Here is a 24,899-nt window from a genome sequence, read left to right as displayed (position 1 = left end):
TATAATTCGATTCGACGCAGGTCATATCTTCTTTTTGATAATTCAACTTAGATCTTCCTGTGCCTCCAGAAGCGTTTAGGGCATGTAAAAAGAGTCGTCAGTCATCTCTCGTCGAATAAACATCCTACAATTCAGGTTGGAGCGATGCAATGGTATTTGCAAGGGCAGTTCAATGGCTACATCTTAAATCTAGCCAATCGAAATAGCCAATCTAGCCAATCGAAGTTGCATGGGTGCCACTGGAGGACGACTTTTGGTAGTCGAGTTTGGGGAATCCAAAAAATACACCCGAGGTATCTCCATTTACGGTATCATTTCTGTTATAATTGGTTGAGACGTGTCATTTCGTAAAGCAGTTTTTGTTATCAGTGCAAGTTTGGAATTCTTGTTAAATATGAGTTTTCGAACGCGAGGAGCCTCTTTTCAAGTTGTTGGTCTAAATACCAAATTTAGAAACCATAGCAAAATGTCGAGTGTTACTATTGAACAGCCACAACTTGATCCGGAGAGCTTCAAAAGAGCTTCATAACTTGACGATTGTACCAGGTTTGAAAGAGTTACTGGAAGGATGCATTTCCCAGGCCAATTCTAAGCTTGACTTCTCGCTTGGATGATCCACTATTGTAAATTGTACTTCCTAAATGCTTTAAATTTATGACTTGCTATATCATCTGATCGCCACACCGTAGGTCAGTGGAGATCCATTGTTTGCCGTACTTTATGTCTAGTTATTTTTATGACTAGTTATATAATTTATGACTTGCTAAATCGTCTGACCGTCACACCGTAGGTCAGTGGAAGTCCACTGTTTGCATTAATTTTGGTTTTGTTGGCATTTATGACTTATTTATAACTAGTCATATAGTTTATGACTTACTATAACGTCTGATCGTAACACCGTAGATCAGTGGGGATCCAATGTTTGCCATACATTTTGTTTTGTTGGCATTTATGACTTGCTATATCCCTTAGGAGCATTTCCTGAGAGGGCTCCTGGGCCAATTCCCCTCTCCTCCCCCTAAGAACACGAAGATACACATGAATTTCCCCAATAATTTCTTTTAGTGTCATAAATAATTTCTGAGACCCCACTGGCTGACAAAATGAAAATTTTGTAACGAAGAAAAAAAAGATACTACCAGCCAGTGAAAAAAAGAAGAAAAGAACAAAAATATTTCCGTTGAAACCTCCACTAAACCGTTCTCAGTGCAAATATCGAAATAAAGAAATACAGCAAAAAATCCAGATGACAAAGTAGAACAAGACATGCCTGAAATAAAAACCCTAAAGTAAAAGAGTCACTTTCGAAGTGACGGCGTAAGAACCAATTTCCTCGTTACTGTGACAAAAACTTTTCGGTGAAAAACAAAATGAAGTTATTTCCCATGTAATTCACTGTTTTGTTTTAGAAACTTCTCTTCCTCCCTCCCCACTGTTCATAGGATTTCCTGTTCAATATTTCTCGAACAGCAAATAAACAAACGATATTATTACTGTTACCGGTTGATGTTAATATGCCTCCGTCAACCTAGTCCTCAGCATGTTTTCTGAGTTTCCTAATAATATGTTTCCTGGAAAGTAAACGGCTGAATAGCAGTATATTACTCGTTAATATCTATGAAACGTGATAGTCAAATACCAAAATTTATACCCATACTCATAAGCCCAAAATACCCCATACTAAAATCTCATACTCAAATTGGGCTCTCAACTATCAACAAGGGATTTTGTCTTAGCGTAACTATGTCAGTCGCTCCAGAAAGTATTATACACCCCAAATCTATAATTAAAAGAAAACCTTAAACTTTGGCTGAGATTTTCGTTTGAAATTAAAAATAATCAGAAAATTCGAATTTTATTATTTACAAAATTTAGTAGAAAAATTGAGAATAATGACTACAACAATCGAAACGAAAATGCATTAGAAACGGAATATAAAAATGTGATAGTGAAAAATAAAAATGACTTTTTAATAGAAAAATAATATACAAGTTCAAATATTTCGGCTGCACATCTGGATGACTTTATCAAAGGAAACAAACTAGCGTAAACTAAACACATAAAGAAAAACACAACAAAACTCTATACCAAAAATGAAGATAAAAAAGAATTATAAAATAAAAATATCCAATATGATAAAGCACCAAAGCACAAACTATAGATCAACATGGCAAGATGCCTGCTATACGCATACTATTGTAGGTCCAAATTATTTTCTAATATGGGATTCTTTTGTTTTTTCTTTCCTACATTTGTATAACCTTTGTTGTGTTTTTCTTTATACTTTTTGTTTAGGCTAGATCTTTTTCATAAAGGCTTTAGGATATAAGCCGAAGTATTCGGACTTTTATTATTATTTTTGCAGTAATTTTTTTGCTTTGTCTTACTAAAAAAAAAAAAAAAAAAAAAAAAAAAAAAAAAAAAAAAAAAAAAAAAAAAAAAAAAAAAAAAAACTGACAATGAGAATTAATATATACAAGCCTGTCGCGTAGCCATGCCGGGACCCAGCCTCAAAATCGTCTACATAGTTTTTTTTTTCTGAAAACTGCCAAATTGGCATTTCTGACCACAAGACCGATCTATATAGGCCAAAACTTTAAGAACGAGTTCGCATTTTTCCCAGAAAGACTGTTTCGAATCTGTGATAACGATATGAAATCAAGAAAAGGCTCAAATTGTCAACTTTTACATAGTTTTGATTGGCTGATGAATAGGACTAGGCTAGATAGGATTTGCTGATTACAGCCTAAAAAAGAAAATTTCCGTTCAACTTAACAAAAGTTACCCTTACATCCTAGCCTATTTAAACAAAATTATTGTATTTCACAACACTTGTCTAAGATTTAAGGGAACTTTTTTCGCTGCTCATATAATTGACTTACCAATAAAGTGAAAATACCACTCGATGCCTTTTTTTATGTTCTTTATGAATATTATAATCGCTTCTATCGCAAATTTTTGAGCCTGCACTTTTTAAGCTCTTAAAAATGAAGAATTTTCAATTAAAGTATGAGTGGGTTAGGTCAAAAAGTACTTAAATTGAAATTTATATTCGTAAATAACGTAAAAAAGGCATTGAGTGGTATGTTCACTTTATTGGTAAGTCAATTATATGAACTGTGAAAAATTTACCAGACTTAATGTATTTATGATAGAGTCTGTCTATGAACTAGGTACTTTGTTCTGACTTTAAGGTCCACTGTCCAATATTGGGTGACATTTTCCCAGTTTAGGCTCAAGCTTATAATGTGTGTGTATGACTAGGCTCCATTGTTAACTATCAATGCATTTAAATTCGTAAATGCTGTAAGCCAATAAATATTCAAGCTGGGGAGTTTAGACAAATATAATTTTGAAACAATTCACTTTTTAGTGCAGATTTTGCAGTGATTTAACGGCTGAAGCGGTGATTAGCAGTCCGACTACTGGATTTCTTACTCTAGTAAGTGGTGCAGAATATTTAATTACAGTTTTTGATTCGAAAGTTCTCTTAATGGCCCGATTTATAATTAGACTTCTACAAGCCCGGAGGACAGAAAAAGACATGGTAATCAACAGTAAGAGCCGACATCAAGCCAATGGGAGGTTTCAAGAAGCACGGGCATCGCTGGAATAGACAATGAATTCAGTTGATCGAGCCAGTCGCACTTGAAAGAGAACGATGGAGAGACGCTTGTCGGCAAATTCTAGATGCCATGATGGGCCTAGACAGGGCTCGAAGGTGACCCAAGTACAAGTAAGTACAATTGATATTTTACAACTGATATGACAAGATTTTCATTTAAAGCTATTTTGTCAGTTGGATCCTTCTTATAAGTTTCAAGTTCAAGTTCTTTTATTCAATAAACATGAGAACTCTACAATTCAACAAAATCCCAAAGGGTAGAGGTCCGTTAACTGGGAAAATAAATTTATCATTGCACATTAATCATTTGCAGTTTACCGAAAAACGCTCACGCGAATGCTCACACAAAGACAACCGATCTTCTCATCACCTACCATCAACAACAAATCTCCCTTTGTCAGCAACATCAAGAAGAAACGCTAAATCAATATAAGAAAATGAAGATCATATTAAATTAGCGTATCATTTTAATTAGCTTAAATTACTTATTACCTCAACATGATTCACTTCCGGTTTATACTCTTCATCACTTGTATCTTCTTTGAATTCTTGATCAATGAGAGCTCGAGTCTCTGACCACATTTCTTGCGTTGAGAGTGGAAGTGGTGATGGCCCCAACATTGCTCTAAAATAATACGTATATAGAACTAAATAAATAAAAGTATAAATAATTAGACAATAAATAAATAGAAATAACAGAAACAAAACAAAAATAAACGGAAATAAAAAAAGAAGTAAGCTACATTTGACTGTGAGTTCCCTTTTTTATGCTTTATTCGTTATTTCCACTCTCACACTTACTTTCAATTTGTATGTTGGCATAGGTGGAACCCTAAAAATAATAGAAAATTATATTTAACTCAGTCCATTCAATGCTTTCAAACAGTTAGTATTGCTTTATGTGAGCTAGAGGAAAAATTGAATTTGAAATTTATTCAATTGCTGCTTCGTTTGTTTGAGCGAACGGAGATTTTTTTTTTCTTTTGTTTCTCAGTTGTTCGTTAGTATCCGTCGTTGGTAGTTCAATTTTGTTAGAATTTCATGCGAATCGCGGATATTGGCGAGTAACTCACTTTATTGTTTGTTAGGTATTATATTTTGACTCTTTTAATTTTTGGTCTTTTATTGAATTTTATTTAATTGTTATGCGGCTTTTTCATTGTTTCTTGTACTTTCCGCACTTGTTTTTTTTTTCCTTGATCTTATTATCTTGTTCGCGCTGAAGAAGAGAGGTGGTTGTTCTCTCGAAATATTCGCCTCCTGTGTTTTCTTCAGTGTTTTCGTTTGGCCGTTAAAAACCCCATTTTTGATCGTTTCCTTTCTTTGTGTTATGGCAGGCCATTGTGGTTTAAGAAATTATTTTTACAGTCTATATATATTATTAAATTGTTTGTGTGTTGTGTGTTGACTGACGTCATGCATGTTTGTCGACTGACGTCATTATAAGGATTGAGCATTATGCCGTCATGAAGTTGTTTGAAGACTCACGTCATGTTTGTCGAAGGACGAAATTACAGACCGAGACACCGGGACACAAATGACGACCGGGACACAGGGACACAACTAGAACGTGGACGCCGGGGGCACAGGGGGGATATATAAATGACGACGGGGACACAGGGAATGTTCGATTAGCAATCACCATCAACAAAGGTCAAGGGCAATCATTAGAATAATGAGGTATAGATCTGAATACGAATTGTTTTTCCCATGGACAATTACATGTTGCATGTTCAAGAGTCGGTAAACCTGACAATCTATTTATATGCACAGACAATGGGACAGCGAAGAATGCTGTATATTCGCAAGTTTTACGTAGTTAAAAACATTGGGGGGGGGGCGAAGCGCCCCCAACAACTAGGTGTTGGGGTGGCGCCAAGTACCACCCCAACAGCTAGTTATAGTTATATATTTATTATAGTTGCATGCTATCCTTTTTAAATGCATTGTTCAGCTCCATTAAGGACATACAAGTGTGCAAAGTGGGATGTTTTTTCTTCCTAAATGAGCACTTCGAAAAATACATTTTTGGTAAGTCTAAATTGTTTAGAGTTCCAGGGGAAATTTTGCTGAAGAGGGAATACTATTTAGAATTTTGTGCTAGGGGTGAGGGGGAAAACGATTTTCTGATACAACTGAAATCTCGAGAGTTTTACTATTTTTAATAAATCTTTGTCCAGAGCTTACTTTTTACGGGTTTACTTTTATGCTGTATTTTCGGCAAAATAATATTCATTATAACCCCACACACTCTTATTCCTCTTCAAAAAATATTTGAGCTTGGGGGCTTGGGGGGCGAAGCGCCCCCAACAACTAGGTGTTGGGGTGGCGCCAAGTACCACCCCAACAGCTAGTTATAGTTATATATTTATTACTAGCTGTTGGGGTGGCGCTTCGCGCCACCCCAACACCTAGTTGGTGGGGGCGCTTCGCGCCCCCCCCAAGCCCCCCCGCGCGCGTAAGTCGTTACGCGCCATATTAGTTACGCGCCATTGTAGTTGTGTCCCTATGTCCCACCTGTGAATATAGATAGATATATATATATATATATATATATATATATATATATATATATATATATATATATATATATATATATATATATATATATATATATACTACTACTACTACTACTAATAACTCACTGCAGCACCAAGCCGCCTGAGGCCAACACAGCTACGCACGCTCCTCCTCCAACCTAATCTATTTAAAGCCTCCCTCTTTACACCCTCCCAGGAAGTTCCCATTTCCTTTAAATCCTTATTTATGACATCCTCCCAACCCAGACAAGGACGACCTGCTTTCCGTGTAGCCCCAGACGGTTGGCCAAAAAGGACAATCTTCGGTAATCTGTCATCCTTCATCCGTAGAACGTGGCCTAGCCATCTCAACCTTTCTTTCATTATAGCCCCAGAAAGCGGGATTGAACCACACTTTTCGTACAACCTACTGTTTGAAATACGGTCAGTCAGCCGGGTACCCAGAACAATCCGTAGGCAATTTCTCTGGAAAACATCTAGTAAATTTTCATCTGCTTTTCGGAGTGTCCATGCTTCAGAGCCATATTTGACCACTGTCATCACTGTAGCTTCCAATATTCTAATCTTGGTTTGTAGGCTTATCTTTCTATTCTTCCAAACTTTTTTTAACTGTGAAAAAACACCCTGAGCTTTAGCTATTCTACTTTTAACATCTTCACTGCTCCCACCATCTTTACTAATAATACTACCAAGGTAACTGAAGCTCCCAACCTGATCAATCTTTTCGTTACCTAAGGTCACCCCAAGCCCCCCCGCGCGCGTAAGTCGTTACGCGCCATATTAGTTACGCGCCATTGTAGTTGTGTCCCTATGTCCCACCTGTGAATATAGATAGATATATATATATATATATATATATATATATATATATATATATATATATATATATATATATATATATATATATATATATATATATATATATATATATATATATATATATATATATATATATATAAATATATATATGTTTTTAACTACGTAAAACTTGCGAATATACAACATTCTTTGCTGTCCCATTGTCTGTGCATATAAATAGATTGTCAGGTTTACCGACTCTTGAACATGCAACATATAATGGTCCATGGGAAAACAATCCGTATTCAGATCTATACCTCGTGATTCTAATGATTGCCCTTGAGCTTTGTTGATGGTGATTGCTAATCGACCATTCCCTGAGTCGCCATCGTCATTTATATATCCCCCTGTGCACCCCGGCGTCCCCTTTGTAGTTATGTCCCTGTGTCCCGGTCGTCATTTATATTCCCTGTGTCCCGGTCGTCATTTGTGTCCCGGTGTTCCAGTCTGTGATTTCTCTTTGAGTGTCCCGGGCGTCATTTATATTCCTTGTGTCCCGGTGTCCCGGTCGTCATTTATATCCCCCTGTGCCCCCCCGGCCTCCCCATTGTAGTTGTGTCCCTGTGTCCCGGTCGTCATTTATATTCCCTGTGTCCCGGTCGTCATTTGTATCCCGGTGTCCCGGTCTGTATATACATTCGTTTTTTAGTTTTGTTTTTCTCCTTTATTTTTTTCCTTTTTTCTTTTTTTTCTTTTTTAGTTTATTTAGATTTTTAGATTTTTTAGTTTTTTTATTAGTTTTTAGTTTTTTTGTAGTTTTTACCATTTTTTTAGTTTTTTTAGTTTTTTTTTTTACTTATGTCCTGGTCGTCATTTATACTCCCTGTGTCCCGGTCGTCATTTGTGTCTCGGTGCTTTGTTGATTGCTAATTTATATTATATTTATATTTATATTTTTTATATTTATTAATATTTTTTTAGTTTTCTTTTTCTCTTATTTTTCAGTTTTTTCCTTTTCTAATTTTTTTCTTTTTTAGTTTTTAGTTTTTTTTTTTTGTTTTTTACCTTTTTTTAGTTTTTTTAGTTTTTTAGCTTTTTTAGTTTTTTATTAGTTTTTATTTTTTTTTTTTAGTTTTTGCCTTTTTTTAGTTTTTTCAGTTTTTTTAGTTTTTAGTTTTTTACCTTTTTTTTAGTTTTTTAGCTTTTTTAGTTTTTTTTCTTTTTAGTTTTTTTTTGTAGTTTTTACCTTTTTTAGTTTTTTTTCTTCTTTTGTATTAGTGTGAAATAATTCAGACGTCATATGCGGACAAACACGACGTCACTCGACAGACAGACAGACAGACATAACCCACAAACAACTTATTTTTATATATATTTATTCATATTTTTTTAGTTTTGTTTTTCTCTTTTATTTTTCAGTTTTTTCCTTTTTTTTAGTTTTTTTCTTTTTTAGTTTTTAGTTTTTTTTAGTTTTTTACCTTTTTTTAGTTTTTTTTTAGTTTTTTTTAGTTTTTTAGCTTTTTTAGTTTTTTTTATTAGTTTTTATTTTTTTGTAGTTTTTGCCTTTTTTTATTTTTTTCAGTTTTTTTTAGTTATTAGATTTTTACCTTTTTTTAGTTTTTTTTAATTTTTTAGCTTTTTTAGTTTTTTTTTTCTTTTTAGTTTTTTTTGTAGTTTTTACCTTTTTTAGTTTTTTCTTCTTTTGTATTAGTGTGAAATAATTCAGACGTCATATGCGGACAAACATGACGTCACCTGATCCACGATCCACAGATCCACAGACAACTTATTTTTATATATATAGATAGTTGCATGTTATCCTTTTTAAATGCATTGTTCAGCTCCATTAAGGACATACAAGTGTGCAAAGTGGGATGTTTTTTCTTCCTAAATGAGCACTTCGAAAAATACAGTTTTGGTAAGTCTAAATTGTTTAGACTTCCAGGGGAAATTTTGCTGAAGAGGGAATACTATTTAGAATTTTGTGCTAGGGGTGAGGGGGAAAACGATTTTCTGATACAACTGAAATCTCGAGAGTTTTACTATTTTTAATAAATCTTTGTCCAGAGCTTACTTTTTACAGGTTTACTTTTATGCTGTATTTTCGGCAAAATAATATTCATTATAACCCCACACACTCTTATTCCTCTTCAAAAAATATTTGATCTACAACACTCCCTGAGAGTTAAAAGTTAATTTTCCAAGCAGTTCCTGAGATACACATGATCCTCTATTTTGATAACCAGTCAACACGCAGTGTCTTTTTATCTTGCTCGGTACTTAGGCGTGAATAAAATCTAGTGTTGTAAATTGTTCAGATGGATTGAAGAAAACTCTTTTTTTTAGCAACTCCCCCCCTTCCAGCACAAAACTTGAAGTCTTCTTGTCATCTGAAATCTTCCCAATTCTAGTTGAAAGATTCAACTCCATCCCCCAAGCCGTTCCCAAGATATTGAGGATATGGTAATTTGATGACTCGGATATATGTAGTATTTTTAAAAGTTATCTTTACCCCTGTTGCTAAGTCAACATTAGAAGTATGCTTACTTCCTTAACATTTCCTGATAATGTTAAAATCAATGTACAAACACGAGGTAAGTACAAACACAATGTCTGAAAGAGTCAAAAATAATTTCTCAAGTCCGGCACCATTTTGGAAATTCGCACATTGAAAACACAGAAACCGAATATTTCGAGAGAAAAAGCGCCTCTGTTCTTCAGCGCGAACAAAATAATAAGATCAAGGAAAAAACAAAAAATCAAAAACAAAACAAAAAATCAAAAAGTGCGGAAAGTACAACAAAACGAATGAAAAGAACCGCCTAAAAAATTAAATAAAATTCAATAAAAGACCAAAAATTAAAAGAATAAAAATCAAAAACTTAACAAACAATAAAGTGAGTTATTCGCCAATATCCGCGACTTGCATAAAATCTTAACAAAATTGAACTGCCAACGACAGATACTAACTAACAACTGAGAAACAAAAGAAAAAAGCAATTCAACAATTCTCGAGAACCCAATATTTCTTGTTTTTGGAAGTTTACAAGGCGAGTAGTTTTTGGTTATTTATTTACTGGAGCTAATTAACTTGACTCCTATAAAACTACAAAAAAAGTAAAAAAAAAAGTCGCGTACGGATTTAAAGCTAAGCACGATTGTATTAAACACTAACAACTATTGTCATTAAGCTTTGGGAGTTAACATTTAAAATAAATTATTAAGATATGATTAATTTTCCTATTAAACAGTTTCAAACGGTCGTGAATAGAAAAAACTCATATGCGAGAATACGAAATTAGGATGGATCAGTTTCTACAATATGTTATAATCTGCTTCCTATCACACTTTTTCACTAAATCTTTCAGAAATCCAGTTTTCCATTATTTTTGAAATTTTCTGAATGTTTCAATTTCTAAATATTATTTATTGTTTGCACCGTTATAGAGATACTTAATATCAGAGCCAAAATCTAATTTCGGGCCCTTACGTGGGTTACTACAGCCGAGTTCAAACTTTGGGTCCTGATTTACAATTATGATGGTTCTTATTTCCTGTTCCGGTAAAATATTTATAGTAGTGTATAAATTATTAGTAAATGTTCAAGTGTTTCGTATATATCTATTTTTTCACTTTTATTAAATTTTAACTGAACTCTACTGGAAGAAAAGAAGTAAGATTTGAAAAAAAAAATTATCGAGCACACAACGCAAAAAAAAATATTGGTATATATAGATGGATTTGCTGAAGAAAGTTATCCACCGTACCAAAGTTCGTCTTTAGTTGGTCTTTGATAGTTGGTCTTTGGCAGTACTGGAGCCTGCCCTAATCGCTTGATTCAGAACCATAAAGAGTACCCCAAAGGGAGTTTCAAAAGCCCCAATGTGAAGCTGGCAGCCATATTTGGTAACATGGCCTTTATGAAGGGATGATAAACAATAAGAAGAATGGCTTGTTGAATGAATAGTTTCTCCCAACTTATGGTGCAGAGGCATAGGATCCAATGTAGGCTGGGCTCCAACAACAACTGACTCATGTATGAATTCAGAAGTAACCAAATATTGCAAGTACCTTGATGGTTTTGAATTTAGCGATACAGTCGAGATGACAGTATGGGGTCTTTTTCCGCATGGTAAGTCAGTCATATTTTGGCATATTATGTATTTTATGGCTTTGTAGACTTGGTCTCCTACAAGCCTGGTTAAATCAAGATATTGAAGCAATTCTACAAAACTATGTACTTTTTAATATAGAAATTGTATAAAGACGTCGAACACATCTTTCACTACTAACAACTAACCGCAGCACCAAGCCGCTTGCGACCAACAAAGCTACGCACGTTGCTCCACTATCCCAATCTATTCAAAGCCTCCCTCTTTACACCTTTCCAGTAAGTTCCCATTTCCTTCAAATCTCTCTTTATGACATACTCCCGTCCCAGACAAGGACGACCTGCTTTCTATTTAGCCCTGGACGGTTGGCCGTAAAGGACAAACTTCGGCAATCTGCCATCCTTCATGCGCCCAACGTGCCCTAGCCATCTCAACCTTTATTTCATTATAGCCCTTCAAAGAGGGATTGAACAACATTTTTCGTACAGCCTACTGTTTGAAATACGGTTAGTCAGCCGGGTACCCAGGAAATTCCGTAGGCAATTTCTCTGGAAAGCATCTGGCTAATCTTCATCTGCTTTTCGGAATGTCCACGCTTCAGAGCCATATTTGACCACTGTCATCACTGTAGCTTCCAATGTTCTAATCTTGGTTTGCAGATTCATCTTCCTATTCTTCCAAACTTTTATTAATTGTGAAAAACATCCTGAGCCTTGGCTATTCTACTTTTAACATCTTCACTGCTTCCATCGTCTTTACTAAGAATACTAGCAAGGTAAGTGAAGCTGTCCACCTGATGAATCTTTTCGTTGCCCATCGTCACCTTTTCATCTTCAGTTATTCCTAGCTATAGTGATTTAGTCTTCATAAAATTAATTTTCAAACCTATTCTAGCACCCTGAACTCGCAAAACCTCTTACAGTTTATTCATTTTGCTCACACTTTCGTCGAAGATACTGAAATCATCAGCAAATCTAAGTCGAGGAGAGTGTTTCCTCTCCATTTAATTCCGTGGTCTCCGATTGTCTTTCCTGTGCTCCTTAGACTAAGTCCATCAACGTGATCCATATAAAGGGGAATAGAACACAACCCTGCTTAACTCATAATTCAATACAAAACCAGCTGCTAACCTCATTTCTTACCTTAACCGCAGCAGTGTTATTCTTGTACATAGCACTAATCACTTATCACATTAACCTAGCATTAACCTAAGAGAGAAAACTTGTTCGACACATCCTCTACCTTTGATCTTCAAAGGTAGAGGATGTGTCACTGAACCGCACTGATCTTCTCTTAAAACTTTGTCCAGCATCTCTCACCCTGACAAATATCATATTACTAAGTAATTTGCCACCTACAAGACCAGACTAATACCTCGATAATTACCACACTCACTCTTATCACCTTTCTTATACAGTGGTACAACAAAGGTTTTCCTAAAATCGTTAGGTACTTCCCTTTTTTCAAAAATCATACTCATAATCTTCAGTAACTTATTTCTAACTTCGGAGCCACCATATTTAAAAAAAAAAAACTCATTTACAATACCACACAATAAGCATCTGGAGATTTATTATTTTTCAATTCTTTAGTACTATGGCTAATTCTTCCTCACAAAACAAACCTTCCTTCGCACCCTAGGTATTACAAATTTTTCCATTTTCCTCTATATCTTTTCCTGCAACTGTATCTAGATTTAGCACATTCTCAAAATGTTCTGCCCAGCTCTCTTTAACTCTTTCCTTATCATTAATTGTGAACCCGTTCCTATCTTTAACTGGGACAAGTCCGGATTGACTACTACCTCTCAATTTATTAACATGCCAGTAAAATATCTAGATTTAGCACATTCTCAAAATGTTCTGCCCATCTCTCTTTATCTCCTTCCTTATCATTAATTGTGACCCCGTTCCTATCTTTAACTGGGACAAGTCCGGAAGGACTACTACCTCTCAATTTATTAACATGCCAGTAAAATATGCCGTCTAGCTGCCATCTTCTAGATCCTTTGCAATTTTATCCATGGCCTTCACTTCACATCTCCTTAGTTCATATTTTAATGCTTCCTCCCCTTTCTTTACATTCCTTTTATTTTCATGTGATCTATCACCCAGGTAATTCTTGTACAAGCCCCTTCTTCTCTCTATTAAACATAACTCTTTACCATCTTCCATATTGTCAAAATATAAACTCCCAAGCTTAGCACTCAACTGTTCCTAGAAAGTTCTTCTCAAACTCTCATCTTGGAGTCTACCAACACTATAACTTCCCGGGAGGTAGTTATCCTTCCAAAACTTCAGCTATAAATTAACCCTAGACACTACTAGATGGTGATCTTTACTTTTAACATAAATAACAGTACTCCGTGATGGGCTACTTATGGGCCATTTTATGACTAAATACCGTATTGTTTATAACTAGATTGTTATACCTACAAAATTACAAAAGTCTGTAGCCATTACTGTTTTCTTTTCCTACACCAAATTTACCTAGACTAGGACGCCATCTATCTCTATTTCTACCGACCTGGGAATTAAAATCTCCTAGTAAGAACACCTTGTTTCTACCTGGGACCCTGTCTATTTGCTCCTGGAGCTGTAAGTAAAGCTCATCTGAATCACTAGTATCTTCGTCAGTCGGTTCTACAGGGGCATATACTACAGGGTTCTACAGGTTCTACAGGTTCTACAGGGGCACTATAACTGATACCCTTAACTTTTTAGTCTAAAAATGAGCAATTCAGCTACCGAGCTCTCAGCTGCCTCTGCGTCAGCTGCTCTCAGCTGCTCTTGTGAGACATCTCACAGTTAAAATCAATCTTCTTTAGATTGAAAGTTAAATCACACTATTTATTTTAACTCTAAAAATTATACAACGACAACGAGAATATATATACAAGCAAAAACTTATTAAAAAAGGTAATTATGGATCGAATCTTGCTTTGGGGCTCTTATAGTCTCGAGTGAACTTCAGGACGAAAAATATTAAGGTATCGAATAATATCCTATCATTGTAACGTAATGACCTTTTCATAATGTCACGATATTAAACCAAGGCCCTATTGCCGTATTACTGCATCACGTATATCGGCCGTATTACGGCATTCCCCTATTCCCACATTATATTTAAACAGCAATAAAGTTGTCCAAACAAACAAAATTGTCTGAAATCCATAAAAAGTGCAATCACTTAGGATAAACCCGCTTTCAAGTAGAGTATGACAACCTTGAAGTAGAGTAACTAAAAGAAAGTAGAATAACTACTACTACCCCTAACAACTCAACGCATCACCAAGCTACTTGATACCACCACACCCATGCAAGCACAATTCCAAATTAACCTATTCAAAACCTCCCTCTTAACAACCTCCCAAGAAGTTCCCTTTTCCCCTTAACTTTTTCCTTACGACATCCTCCCACACTGTTCGAGGACGACCTGCTTTCCGTTTGGCCCTAGACAGTTGGCCGACAAGGACGATCTTTGACAATCTATCATCCTTCATCCGCAAAAGGTGCCCTAGCCATCTCAACGTGTCCCTCATTATAGCCTCTAAAAGTGGGATTGAACTAAATTTTTCGTACTGTAAATATATATATATATATATATATATATATATATATATATATATATATATATATATATATATATATATATAATATATATAAAAATATATAATGTTTACATGCATAATGTGTATTATAGTAAGAGTATTAAGTCTCATATTCGCGAAAAACCTGTCTTTTCGCACTTAGTTTTCTTTCTTTGTGTACTAATTGTTCGGCATTTTTATGCTTGTTAATCTAAAAATATGGGTATGAATTCTTAGTTAATATTGATAAATACTATTAATTAGCTTCTGTAAACAAATGTTTACCTTTTTCTTGATCTGGTAAGCTTGGGCTCAAAGTCGATATCAGAATCACTATCATGCTCATTGACGGCTTGTCCTTCCTCTCTAAGACGACGATGCAAAAGCTTCTGCACCGACCTATCCATTATGACATTCTACAAAATAAGAAACTGTTATCAAATTCTCGATCATGAACCTTAAAAAATAGAAATAAATAAAGACACACTATAAAACGGAAATCAAGAAATTGCAGCAAACTTCAGAAAAACTTCGAGAAATTGGAGTTCGAGAGGCCATCTGAGCAAAAGTCGAAGAGGGCCACCTGATCTCATGAAGCGGGTTCGCATATATACATACAGACACGCTATATATATATATATATATATATATATATATATATATATATATATATATATATATATATATATATATATATATATATATATATAATATATCTATATACATATATTACTATTTTCTATTTTTATTAGTGAGTAATAATTGTGTATGTATTTATGTATTTACTGATTTTTTCTCGCATACGGCTCCATTTTTTTGGAAAAACTGGTATCCTGAGATGTTCTGGCCTAAAAAAAACTAATCAGATAGGTCAGAAGTTGGAGAAAATTTGTTGAGAACCTCAGTATTGAAAAAAAAAATATGTATGTGAGTGACGTCATTTTAAAAACATCAGTATTGCAATGAGGTTGTCACACTTGTCATATTTATGTAGAAAAATTGAAGATTTTCATGATTTTCTACATTTTGTTATGTTTCATAATATATTAAGGTAAGGGAGAGAGTTGGACAGTATGACATTTTCTTTACTGGGTATTCTTTTCATGAAATGTTTATTTGTGGTACCAAAGTTTTGGTAGCATAAACTGGGTTTCCTGTAGAGCCTTCCTGATCTTTTCAGATTTATCTTTTCACGATTTTTCAGTGCAAGGCTTAATACAATGCTTAAAGGCTTAATAGAACGCAGTCAGTGTTCCATACAACCTACGTGGAAAGCAGTATGGCACATACTGGATGAGTATGATACGTCTATTTTTTTTTTTTTTTTACTGAAAAAAAGTAAAAAAAATTGAACAGCCCAAAGTTGTAGGTACTCAGATCAGGGAACAAAAGCTGTTCTGCTAGGCGGTTGGTTCCACTACTGATAATTAGGTCAAGCAGAACTAGCTCAACACCTTTTCTTTTGATGAATGGTGCAGACTTCACTCAGTTTATAAGTCAGAATTGTTTTTCATGAGATAAACTTTTAGGTCTTCATCATCATCACTGAAACTGTCTTCACATTCACTTTGCTGAGTATACTTTGTTGATTTTGCTTTTAATGATGAAACCTTTGCTAAAATGCAGTAATTCTCTTTGACTTTCATTGACGATTCTGTAATGTCATTTACTAAAAGGTCCGAATCATTATCTTGCTTCAGTTCTTCATCAGATGAAGAAGAATCCTTATCAAAGAGAGCTTTCGATTTAGTAACTGTAGTTGGGAATATTTTTAATGGGAGTCGTTTCATACACATTTTATATTATTGAACCATTCTTTACCTGTTTGTGAGTTCTCTTTATCTCAAGCTCTGCTTCAAGTTGAGCTTTCTCTTATGTTCCATTCAATATCCCGCGTTTCTCCTTTATATGAGCCCTGGCATTCTCAATAGGCTGTTGAGCACAAGCCTTTTGAAGTATGCCAAGGAGCTGTGGCAAAACCATGTCTGAACAATGTATTCCTAGAAAGCTGGCAAGATCATCCTTAGTTGTGCTGCGGTCTTCTAGTGGTAGTGGACTATCACCTTCATCTCAATCCAGACGATCAAAGATGACCAAACATATCTTCATGTACTGCATTTCTGTTGAACAGGAAATCGTCTGCTGTGGCAAATATCCTCAAAATATTGCACATACTTAAAGTCTCTTGCCCTGAGTACTTTCATGATTATATCTCCATGAATCAGGAGCACCATAATTATGATACAAGAAATTCACAACTTTTAAGTCATGAAAAAAGAAAAACAGTCAGATCATAGAAATTATTTATATTATATCAGCATAGAAATAGCATAGAAATTATATATTATATTATATATATATATCAGCAATAAGAAATTATTCCAATTTTTAATAAATACAGTTAGTTCAATGAATGAACCTTTTTAGCTTGTAAAATATTAGCTTTTATCACACAGTCTTGGCTGAAGTTTTCAAATAGTTCGTGGTAACGAACTGTAGTAAGGAGCGACCCGGCTCAATAGTAACCAAAACTCTAAAAAATGGAATTTTGACACCAAGAGTTACATCAAAAGAATCGCATTTTAATGCTGATTTTAGATATATAAGTTTCATCAAGTTTAGTCTTATCCATCAAAAGTTACGAGGCTGAGAAAATTTGCCTTATTTTAGAAAATAGGGGGAAACAACCCCCTAAAAGTCATAGAATCTTAACGAAAATCACACATTCAGACTCAGCGTATCAGGGAACCCTATTGTAGAAGTTTCAGGCTCCTATCTACAAAAACATGGAATTTTGTATTTTTTGCCAGAAGGCAGATCACAGATGCGTGTTTATCTAAAAAATGGAATTTTGACACCAAGAGCTACATCAAAAGAATCGCATTTTAATGCTGATTTTAAATATATAAGTTTCATTAAGTTTAGTCTTACCCGTCAAAAGTTACGAGCCTGAGAAAATTTGCCTTATTTTAGAAAATAGGGGGAAACAACCCCTAAAAGGGGTTGAAATAGGGGTTAAAATAGGTAAAAACCAAAAAAAAAAACTAGAAAGAAAAAAAGGAAAAAAACAAAAAATTTATTTCATCATATACCAATTCAAAAACGAATGTAAATACAGACCGGGACACAGGGAATATAAATGACGACCGGGACACTCAAAGAGAAATTACAGACTGGGACACAGGGACACAAATGACAACTGGGACGTGTGTGTCGACTGACGTCATGTTTGTCGACTATAAATGCCGACTGGGACACAGGGACACAACTACAACGGGGACGCCGGGGGCACAGGGGGATATATAAATGACGATAAGGACACAGGGAATGTTTGATTAGCAATCACCATCAACAAAGCTCAAGGGCAATCATTAGAATAATGAGGTATAGATCACAGGGACACAACTACAATGGCGCGTAACTAATATGGCGCATAACGACTTACGCGCGCGGGGGGGTTGGGGGGGGGGGTTTTGCGAAGCGCCCCCACTAACTAGGTGTTGGGGTGGCGCGAAGCGCCACCCCAACAGCTAGTTTTTATATATATAGATAAATCATAACGGGAATTTGCAGCACAAGTCCTTAGGACTTTCTTTTTGCTGCAATAATTTATTAGTAGTGTCATTTTTATTTATTTATATATTGGGATTAAAATAAAACCTAACTAACTACCTACCTACCACTTCGAAATCCTAAACTAACAAATCCTACTACATAGTGTCATGGGTGCTTTCAGAGGAGTGCATCGTTCATTAGTTCATAGCATCATTATAAAAACCCTTCAGTAAACTATATACTGAAATAGCCAGTAGTTGAAGTTTACGGCGGCAAATGGTGGGAAAGTAAGCAGTAAATTAGCAGTAAAGTAAGCAGTATATAGAATATAAGCAGTATTCTCACTTACAAGGTTAAGAATCAAACAGTTCGTGGTAACGAACAGTAGTAAGGAGCGACCCGGCTCAATAGTAACCAAAACTCTAAAAAATGGAATTTTGACACCAAGAGTTACATCAAAAGAATCGCATTTTAATGCTGATTTTAAATATATAAGTTTCATCAAGTTTAGTCTTACCCATCAAAAGTTACGAGCCTGAGAAAATTTGCCTTATTTTAGAAAATAGGGGGAAACAACCCCTAAAAGTCATAGAATCTTAACGAAAATCACACCTTCAGATTCAGCGTATCAGGGAACCCTATTGTAGAAGTTTCAGGCTCCTATCTACAAAAATAGAAGTTTCAGCCTCCTATCTACAAAAACATGGAATTTTGTATTTTCTTGCCAGAAGGCAGATCACAGATGCGTGTTTATCTTTTTTTTTTTTTTTTTTTTTTTGGTTATGAATCTCAAGGGAGATTCGACTTTCATAGTGGTCTAAAATCAGCAGATATTTGTTCTTCATGCTACACTTAGCGTACTTTAACAAAATATGGCATGAAGTTTGAACTGTAACATTTCAGCACATATCCAGCCACTTAGAGGCGAAAATTCCAACATATGGTCCTTGTTTTCCTTTAAGGAAAATTAAAGAATGATAACAAAGCACTCAAACACCCTACCAGAGTGATGAGCATTCCACACTCTCCTTAAGTAATGTTACCCAGTTTTTTTTACGTCATTATTTGCAATTAAGTTAGGCAAATCACGGATGGTTGTTATACTGGCCTTAGCAACATTATACATATTTTGTGGGCCAAAATTATGCTTCAAAAAGAATATTTCAAGATTATCATAAAAGATATTTATATTCTTTTGAAGTTGGTGGCTAGCGTCAAACTACAAGCTTCTGATTTTCTCAAGCTGAGCTCGGGGTATCTCTTCATAGACCCCTAATACCAGTCCTTTCCGCCTTTTTGTGTTCTAGCCAAGATTTCATTCAAGGGATTTCTGTTTTGTTTGCAATTATAAAATTGTATGTGAATTTTATAAGCTGATTTTGGTACGGCTGTGGCGGATCTTAGTTACATATGGCTACGGTGGATCTTAGTTACATGCTGTAAACAATCTGAAAGAAGTTTTTGCTTCACTATGCTCAAAGACAAGTTTCCTAGGAATCTTCATAGTCACTTTATCAAATGCAGGTTTAGCAAGAGACTTCTGCTCCTGTACATATAAGTGCGAAGTTTAAAAGGGCACACCATGGGCTATAGCAGCTTTTCAAAGACATTCAACAAGATCAATAGAGTAGCACTTTTTGTGTCCCCACATTAGTGCCTTCTTTTCTGAACCTCCTTTGCACTCATTGTGTACAAAAGAAAGAAAGTTGGTAAAATCACCCTTTGGGCTACAAAAAAAAAACTTTCACCACTTTCAGCACTGACAAAAAGAGCGGCGGCTACAGCAGATATGGCATGTCTCTAAATCAGCATTGCAAAAACTAAATACTTCTCAACTAAGAATGGCACCAAATCTTTTATACATCTTAATAGAAATCTTATTGACAGTCGAAGAGTTCAAATATTTGAGAGCACTTATGGATGCTAAGGATGGTGCAGCAAATGAGGTTCAAGTTTGTATTAGCAAAACCTGGTGTGCTTTCGGGCAACTGCGCAAACACTGACGAGAAATTGGTCGAGATGAGAAATTGAGCAGAATACAAAAACTCAACATATATTCAGCATGCAAACGCTCTATACTTCTACACAACTGCAAGAGAAGGGCATTAAAGGAAGATTAAGAACGACAACTAGACATCCTAGACCGGAAATGCTTTAGAGCTATTTACAACACCAGACGGTCGTAGCGGATCTGCAGCCAACAGCTCATAAAGACGTGTGGACAAAAACTTATAATGTCAAGCATAATAAAAAAAAGACGTCTGAAATGGCTTGGCAATGTAGCCTAATGCGCAGCCAAGAGCAGACCCTTACACGCCAGGTTTGATAATGTCTCTGATTTCTAGCGACCAGGGTTAAAAGCAAAATTTCCGTGAAACGGTTGAAATGGAGAAAATTCTGTACAAGAACATGGCTTCAAATAGAGGCACTGGTGATTCTGGCTTGAATTCTATTTACGATAATTTATTGAAGTCAGATAAGGTTCATTCCACCCAAGGCCTTTAACCTTTGTCCAATAGTCAGTTCAAATAAAGCTAACGAACCAGAGCCTGAAAGGTCAAGGAGATTTTGCTAACAGTATTGCATTGAAAAAAGGGCATTAAACAATATGAAATTATGCTTTTTTGTAATCATTGGTCTTAATTGTTTTATCGAGTACTTCTGCTGATGATGGTCACTGTACATGTGACCGAAATGTTCAGTATTTTTTTTGAAATACCACTGTCTAATAAAAAGATTTATCCTTATTGGAACTTTTATTTACCGAGAGGCCATATCAAGTCATGCCAGAACGTTGTGAAGAAGGAGGTCAAACCCCAAGGCAGGTTCCGGAAACATGGCAACATGTGGAACAAGTCGTAGCTTCAACTTCAGATAGCTTCAGCGCAGATCGAGGAGAGATCAGTTGGGCAGAAACTGGTCCAACAGCTTACTGGTGCCGAGTTGGGCTGAATACCCTGTGTCATGTTTTAAGTAAGTAACTAATATAAAGGTAAAAGGACTTCTTTCTCTTTCTTAAAAGATGGCATTAGCATGGAATATCAAAACTGCTACATCTGCAAGGGAGAACTGTATGTAACCTTGGATTTCAGTAAATGTTTGTTCACTATAGTAAAAACAATGTTTTCATTGGATCTAAAATATCAATTTTTGGGCCAAATTGAGTATATTTATGGTGAAGCTTATTGCACCATTTTATTCAAAAGAAATCTACAGCAAAAGCACACAGAACTCATGCTAAGATCTGCAGTGCCAATGCTCCGTTGGATACGACATGAAGATGCCAATGTTGATATTTTAAAAATAATTATCTTGGACTTAAACCTGTTGTAGACCAGTGGATTGATACTCTGCTTAGCAATACGGAGTACCCATGTTCGATCCCCACTGCAACAAGGTTGGACCTCAGGCTTGCTACTTGTCCCTGTAAAAACACTCAGCAACTGAAAAGTCGACACGACGCCCTATGCGCCAGCAAAGGCTCAGAAGGATCTTTATCCTATCCTATCTTGAACTTGGGGAAAAAGAGCGTTCTGGAGCACCAAAATTAAAGACAACAAACCAAAAGAAGATCAAAATCGATAATCAATGACCTGAATCAAGATGCTAGCATCAGTTTGGAAAAAATATTACATATAGGTAAGTCATCAGCTTCAAATACTATACAAGAATTATGAATGGTCCATGAGCAGGGACACTGAATCCTTGCATTAATTCTTTTGTAAAAAAATTAAAATATTATGTAAAACTTATGAAATTAAAATTAACTTATTTAATATCCTTATACTATGATAAAACGTGAAATAAAACAAACGCGATGAGAGACTGATAATTAAGAATAAATTATACTTCAGTTAATTCTCTTGTTTGAAAATTAAGCCTTCCAGTAGAAATATCAGTTCTTCTTATTTTTTCTAGTTCCATAAAGTTATGCACAAGTTTATCTCTTAGATTGCAATTATAAAAGACCAAGTTTAGATATCTACTTACTTTAATTATATTCTTGACATTGGTTGCAGTAAGATTCTTCTTATCAGCAGCTGCGTCCAATAATTTGTCAATATCGCTGTTTAATGATAAATCTTCCTCCATATACGTTCTCCTCCGCTTCATAAATCTGTAACAATAAACAAGCAGGACAAAAAAAATAACGACAAAAAAAACAAAAAAAAACAAAAAAAAACAAAAACGAAAACAAACAAACCAACTAGAAAAAAAACATATACACATAACACAAAAAAAAACACATAACTAGCTAAATCTCCGAACACAACCGCTTCAACATTTAAGTACCACGGCCATTGAATTTTAAGAATTAATCAATTCTTATTAACAACAAGAGAGATTAAGATTTAAACTCCATATAATTCTTCTGTTCCCATTTGAAGTTACCTTGAACTGAAGTACCCTTTAAAGCCCATTAGAAGATAACAAACAGGCCCTTTTCGACCAGAGCAATAAACCTTACTAATAACTTTATCTTATTTGATAAACACTAAATTAAAGATAATTTTGAACTAAAAAGAATTTTAAAATTCTGTTTATGTAATAGGATTGAAGTAAATTCATCAATGAGATCCTTGTGAGCATCACAGTGCCGAGCTATCCAACATGACATTGCAAGTTGAATTTCAATCAAGTCTTCTTTCTCAATGCCCATTTCAAGTCAATTTCTGACTTCGGCCAACATCTTGTCAGTAACTTGCTTCTTGTACCCAACTTTTTTCCTTCCTGTAAAAACCCTTAGAGAGCATCTATTGTTTACTTCCTAGAAGAAAGTTCCAGGAGCATTTGCTTTCTTTTTCTGCAAACTCCTTTAGTGCTTCTTCGCTCTTTTTTTTCACCTCTCTCTGGTGCTCAAACTAACTTTTCTAACTTTTTGTGCAAATTACGAACTTTATTAAGTCTTCAGTTGAACGGACGTTCTGGGTGCTCCCACCACATCTACATAGACTACACATCACAAACAACTTAGCGTCCAATATTCGCTAGTTTTTTTTGCTTATGAATTTATTGTCAAATAAAGAACTCAGAGCTCAGAATATCATCTGAAAGAGCAAGGTCAGATGTAGAGTCAGGAGAGGGAGCCCACATCTTAGATGCTTTGCAAAGAGGCCATCAACATCACAAGAAGTCTTCTTTTGTAGCTTAGAGTAACAACAAAACTGATCTGATCAATTGATTCGCCTAAGCAACCATCAAACTCCCTTTCATATTGATTTGACAATGATGGATCAGGCTCAGAAAAATCACTTTTAAAGTAACCATGCCACTGTTCACGGGTAATTTTGACAGCGTTACAGGCCTCAAATTATCTCTTTTGGGGGGAGAGGGGGGATACAAAAAAACTTTTGAAATAGCAAAAAACCTGCTTATACTCATATTTGTTACATTTTTACGAGTCGGAGATGTGTTTCGGGGAGGGGGGGTTAAAACCCCTAGCCTCCCTTCATATATAACATAAACATGCTGAAACATGTAAGATTAAGAAGACTGACAAGCAATTGGTACTGATTCTTCTTCTGTCTAGTGTACCTTTCTCCCTGCCTCTCCACCTTCTTTTTAAAGAAATAGAAATAAAGGATGCTAATTCACAAAAATATATATACACTAAAGCCGAAGGTCTGAACATTCCTCTCCTTCCAGGTATGGGAGTGGGGTCAAGATTAGATACAAATTGTATTTATTACTACATTTTTCAGATGACAAATTCTTAGGATCAACCTTATTGAAAAAGGTATTCTCCCCACTGTGCTGGCATATCTATAATTGTAGGTTACCCTTTTTTTAAGAACAAGGTTGCAATTGAACTATTATTAAAACCATAAGAGCTGATACCACCTTCCCTTAAAATTGTTTCCCAGGTTATAATCCTTAAAATAAACACTGCAATTTCACAACACTAGGGTTAAAATGACACAACCTATCATTTATTACTACTTCAATCACTAAACTTACCTGTTACCCCATTGACTTCTTTTTCCCAATAGCTTTGAATCAGAAAGAGGTGCTTCAATTTTATGGCCTCTGTAACTCAAAACAGATGTCCTTCCAGTGTCAGACAATATATCCATATGACTATTGGGGGTTGGGCAAGATGGGGTGAAGTCATCATTTTTTCTCTTTTTTCTCCTTCTTAGCTTGTGTGCATCTAATTTCTTCTTTCTTGGAGTTTTGGCTGATGAATTTAATTGATTCACTGATTCCTTTAAAGCTTCTAAGCCAGGCGCAGAGTCATCGCATGGATTGATTGATCTTGGCATTTTGTTGAAGGTGTACTGCATTTAATAATATATCACCTGGAAAAACAATATATATATATATATATATATATATATATATATATATATATATATATATATATATATATATATATATATATATATATATATATATATATATATATATATATATATATATATATATATATATATATATATATATATATATATATATATATATATATATATATATATATAACACAATTTGTTAATGTTAGAATGCCCTTTGAAAATGAAATCAATTAGCGTTTACTGTACTCAATCTACAGGAACAAAAATCAAAGAATCAGGGCTAGGCCAAGTTCTGTAGATGAAGGATGACAGATTGCCCTACATTATCCTTTTTGGCCATCTATCTGGCGCTAAGCGGAAAGCAGGTGCAACATTGTAATCGTTGTG

General features: G+C 35.0%; 1 protein-coding gene across 3 annotated transcripts in view; it reads right to left on the bottom strand.

The window, feature by feature from the left end:
• The window catches only part of LOC136035700 (GON-4-like protein), a 116,760-nt gene that overhangs the window by 76,248 nt on the left and 15,613 nt on the right, over positions 1-24,899 (bottom strand). For all 3 annotated transcript variants that reach the window (XM_065717645.1, XM_065717643.1, XM_065717644.1), the window contains 4 exons: positions 24,178-24,518; positions 22,210-22,336; positions 14,950-15,080; positions 4,118-4,250 (listed from right to left, as the gene is read on the bottom strand). In XM_065717645.1, the coding sequence (XP_065573717.1) occupies positions 4,118-4,250; positions 14,950-15,080; positions 22,210-22,336; positions 24,178-24,503 (717 nt within the window). In that variant the 5' untranslated portion in view covers positions 24,504-24,518. The remainder of the gene's footprint in view (positions 1-4,117; positions 4,251-14,949; positions 15,081-22,209; positions 22,337-24,177; positions 24,519-24,899) is intronic.

The sequence above is a fragment of the Artemia franciscana genome, chromosome 14, assembly GCF_032884065.1.
Source record: "Artemia franciscana chromosome 14, ASM3288406v1, whole genome shotgun sequence".
In the NCBI taxonomy this organism is placed as follows: Eukaryota; Metazoa; Arthropoda; class Branchiopoda; order Anostraca; family Artemiidae; genus Artemia; species Artemia franciscana.
Note: the sequence above shows the minus strand (reverse complement) of the source record. Positions and strands in the feature narration are given on the sequence as shown.